The sequence below is a fragment of the Pelodiscus sinensis genome, unplaced genomic scaffold (genome assembly GCF_049634645.1).
Source record: "Pelodiscus sinensis isolate JC-2024 unplaced genomic scaffold, ASM4963464v1 ctg211, whole genome shotgun sequence".
NCBI classification, from domain to species: domain Eukaryota; kingdom Metazoa; phylum Chordata; order Testudines; family Trionychidae; genus Pelodiscus; species Pelodiscus sinensis.
Window position 1 is genome coordinate 102,740 of NW_027466004.1, and position 4,046 is coordinate 106,785.

The 4,046-nt window shown below is 74.0% G+C and overlaps 1 protein-coding gene across 1 annotated transcript; it reads left to right on the forward strand.

Moving 5' to 3' along the window:
• Window positions 1-781: 781 nt before the first annotated feature.
• LOC142825874 (uncharacterized) lies at window positions 782-3,831 on the forward strand. Its single transcript, XM_075918024.1, is given in 4 exon segments — window positions 782-924; window positions 1,359-1,455; window positions 1,997-2,622; window positions 2,624-3,831. Coding segments are annotated over 4 exon segments (1,578 nt in total). The 5' UTR covers window positions 782-885; the 3' UTR covers window positions 3,440-3,831.
• Window positions 3,832-4,046: the final 215 nt, after the last annotated feature.

Sequence of the window (4,046 nt, forward strand, 5' to 3'; positions counted from 1 at the left end):
GTTCTAGGGGGTGACACAGGGGGCTCAGGCGGGTGACACGGGGGCTCAGGGGTTCTAGGGGTGACATGGGGGGCTCAGGGGTTCTAGGGGCGACACAGGGGGCTCAGGCGGGTGACACGGGGGCTCAGAGGTTCTAGGGGTGACATGGGGGCTCAGAGGTTCTAGGGGTGACACAGGGGGCTCAGGCGGGTGACACGGGGGCTCAGAGGTTCTAGGGGTGACATGGGGGGCTCAGAGGTTCTAGGGGTGACATGGGGGCTCAGGCGGTGTGACATGGGGGCTCAGGGCTCTAGGGGTGACATGGGGGGCTCAGAGGTTCTAGGGGTGACACAGGGGGCTCAGAGCGGGTGACATGGGGGCTCAGAGGTTCTAGGGGTGACAGAGGGGGCTCAGGCGGGTGACACGGGGGCTCAGAGGTTCTAGGGGTGACATGGGGGGCTCAGGGGTTCTAGGGGTGACATGGGGGGCTCAGGCGGGTGACACGGGGGCTCAGGGGTTCTAGGGGTGACACAGGGGCTCAGGGGTTTCTAGGGGTGACATGGGGGGCTCAGGGGTTTCTAGGGAGGACACGGGCGAGTTCTGGGGGTGGCACGGGGGGGGGGCTCAGCCGGGTGCGAGCAGGGACCAGCTGGCTGCCGAGTTCGGAGCCATTTCGCATAGCCCCGCCCCCTCTACGAACACCGGGAACTCCTTAACACGTCACTGCGTGGGCGGGGCAGGGCTCAGGCGGGCGCTCCTCACGTGGCAGTGCCTCGCCCGCTGATTGGCTCCCGGGGGCACTTCGGCAAACGGCGGCCGGTGGGTGTCTGGCGCTGGTTGTCATGGCTACCGAGGTTCCCATGGGGCGGGGCCTGCTCCGAGCGGGCGGGGGAGTGATCCCGCCCCATGCGCAGCCCGCGGAACAGGGGGGCCCGGCAGCCCCAGGTACCGACCCCCCGCCCGGGCCCCGGCCCCCCCCCCCGCCCCGTAACCCCCCCCCCCCCGCCGGGCCACGTGCCCGCCTCCCCTCCCCCGCCCCGTAACCCCCCCCCCGCCCGGGCCCCGGCCCCTCCCCCCGCCCCCGTAACCCCCCCCCCCCGCCCGGGCCCCGGCCCCTCCCCTCCCCCCGCCCGTAACCCCCCGCCCGGGCCCCGGCCCCTCCCCCCGCCCCGTAAACCCCCCCCCCCCGCCCGGGCCCCGGCCCCTCCCCTCCCCCCGCCCGTAACCCCCCCGCCCGGGCCCCGGCCCCTCCCCCCGCCCCGCAACCCCCCCCGCCCGGGCCCCGCAACCTCCCTCCCCCTCCCGGGTTCCGCCCCCCCCGGGTTCCGGCCCCCCCGCAGTGTCCGGGCGGGCCCTGAGAGCGGCGCGTGTCCCCGCAGGCGGCGGGCGGCGCCGGGCTGGAGAGCGTCCTGCTGCTGCTCATGTCGCGCGTGTGGGGCCGGGGCCCCCCCCCGGCAGCGCCCGGCCCGGGATCAGGTGAGGCCGCTCGCTCGGTCACCGCCCCCCCCGCGGCCCGAGAGTCACCGCCTCCCGCCCCCCCCCCCCCCCCGGCCCGAGAGTCACCGCCCCCCCCCGGCCCGAGAGTCACCGCCCCCCCCCCCCCGGCCCGGGGTCACCGCCCCCCCCCCCCCCGGCCCGGGAGTCACCGCCCCCCCCCCCAGCCCGGGATCAGGTGAGGCCGCTCGCTCGGTCACCGCCCCCCCCCCGGCCCGGGGTCACCGCCCCCCCCCCCCGGCCCGGGAGTCACCGTCCCCTCCAGCCGGCGGCCAGGCCAGCGCTGCTCCAGCTCCTGGGCGGGGCGGGGCGCTGCGGGAGGGCAGGGCTGAGGAGGGGGCAGTGCCGGGTGGCCGTGTGGTCCTTGTACCCCAGGCCACGGGGTGAACTAGGGAGCAGGAGCATGATGGGCTGCCGAGGGCACCTCCCCCCCCGCGCCCTTTCTCAGCCCAGCCTGGCCCTGCTTGCTGCTGGGGCGCTTAGGGGGTTCCCAGGGGCTGCAGCCTCCCGCTCCCCTCTCCAGGCTCCCTGAGCGGAGGCTTCGCCAAGTCCCTGCAGAAGGCAGAGGCCCTGCTGTGGAGCTGCGTGACCCCCAGCGTGCGGCGCCTCCTGCAGCAGCATGCGGATGCCAGTGCCTACGACAGCGACGAGGAGGACTCGCCCGGCGCCCTCGCCCGCCTGGCCCAGGTGGAGCACAGCTTCCTGGGGCTCGGACGCTGCCTCTGCGTGCAGGAGAACCCCCGCACGGAGACCTTCCGAGGCCACGTCAAGCCGGCGGCCAGCGACGCGGCCCAGGGCCCCTTCTCCTACCACCCCGTCTACCCCAGCGTGGCCAAGCACTGTGCCACCTTGCACGCCCTGCTGCAGCACCGCCACCGCCTCCGCCTCGCCCGCGAGTACAGCCGCCGCCTCAAGGGGGCCTCCGACTTCGTCCGCCACCTGCTGGCGCTCTTGGCGGGGCAGCAGCAGGTGCTGGAGGACTGGGGAGGGGACCCTGGGGGGAGCAGGCAGCTGAGGGGGCTCTGTGAGGAGCTGCGGACTCACAGCAGCCACTGGAGCGGGCTGCAGCGCAAGATGCGCAGTGACCCCTGGCTGCGGGCGCTGCTGCTGCAGCATCACGAGGCGGCGAGGCACATGCAGCAGGCACTGGGGCCTCCTGGCCCTGCACGCCGCCCGCCTGGTGGAGCGCTACGTGGAGGTGCTGCTGCGCAGCCTGGCGCGGGCCAGCCCCGCCACCGCCTCCCCTGCCCAGCTCTCTGACCTGTTCCAGGGCCTGGAGGTGTACAACCACGTGCTGAGCGAGCAGGCCCTGGAGCCCGGCACGGAGCCCGCTGCGCTGCTCCAGCACAGGAGGGCAGCAGGGGGCGGCGCTCAGGCCTATCCCGTGGGGCGGGTGCTGGGCGTGCTGGCGGCCGAGAGAGGCAGGCTGGCTGCTCACAGACTCCACCGGCTCCTGCAGCAGGCGCACGTGTGCTGGGATAAGGCCGGGGTGCCTTGGGCCTCGGACTGCAGTGGCAGCGAGACAGACGTGGGGTGCGCGGGGGCCCCCCCAGGCCTCCCCGAGGAGCTGCATGCGCTGTGCAGGGAGGACAAGCAGCTCCTGGACCTCGTGCTGGGCGTCCTGGTGGCCTCCAGCGACACCCTCTGGCACCATGTGCTCAAGAGGCCCAAGCAGGAGAAGCCCCCAGCAGAGGAGGGCCAGGAGCCCCCGGTGGGGCCAGCAGCCAGCCCAGGCCTGAGCTCGGCCTCTCTGCCCAGCTGGAAGTCCGTGCACTGGCGGGACGCGTCCTACTCGGAGGCTGCTGAGGCTCTGTATGCGCAGTACCGCCCGCTCTTCTGGGAGGCCGCCAGCGCCGCGCTGGCCCATGGCCTGGAGCTGCCCTCTGGAGGCCTGCCCCACGGCACGGGGTGGGCAGCAGTCAGACTGGCCCAAGAGCTGAGCCAGGCGCTGAGTCCAGGTGAGTGAGGGAGGCAGGGCAAGGGGCCTTCCCCTCTGGGGGCGCTGGCTCTGATCTGGGGGGGATGTGCTGTGGGGCCTTCCCCTCGGGGGGCGCTGGCTCTGATCTGGGGGGATGTGCTGTGGGGCCTTCCCCTCTGGGGGCGCTGGCTCTGATCTAGGGGATGTGCTGTGGGGCCTTCCCCTCGGGGGGCGCTGGCTCTGATCTGGGGGGATGTGCTGTGGGGCCTTCCCCTCGGGGGGCGCTGGCTCTGATCTGGGGGGATGTGCTGTGGGGCCTTCCCCTCTGGGGGCGCTGGCTCTGATCTGGGGGGATGTGCTGTTGGGGCCTTCCCCTCGGGGGGCGCTGGCTCTGATCTGGGGGGATGTGCTGTGGGGCCTTCCCCTCTGGGGGCGCTGGCTCTGATCTAGGGGGATGTGCTGTGGGGCCTCCCCTCGGGGGGCGCTGGCTCTGATCTGGGGGATGTGCTGTGGGGCCTTCCCCTCGGGGGGCGCTGGCTCTGATCTGGGGGGATGTGCTGTGGGGCCTTCCCCTCTGGGGCGCTGGCTCTGATCTGGGGGATGTGCTGTGGGGCCTTCCCCTCGGGGGGCGCTGGCTCTGATCTGGGGGGATGTG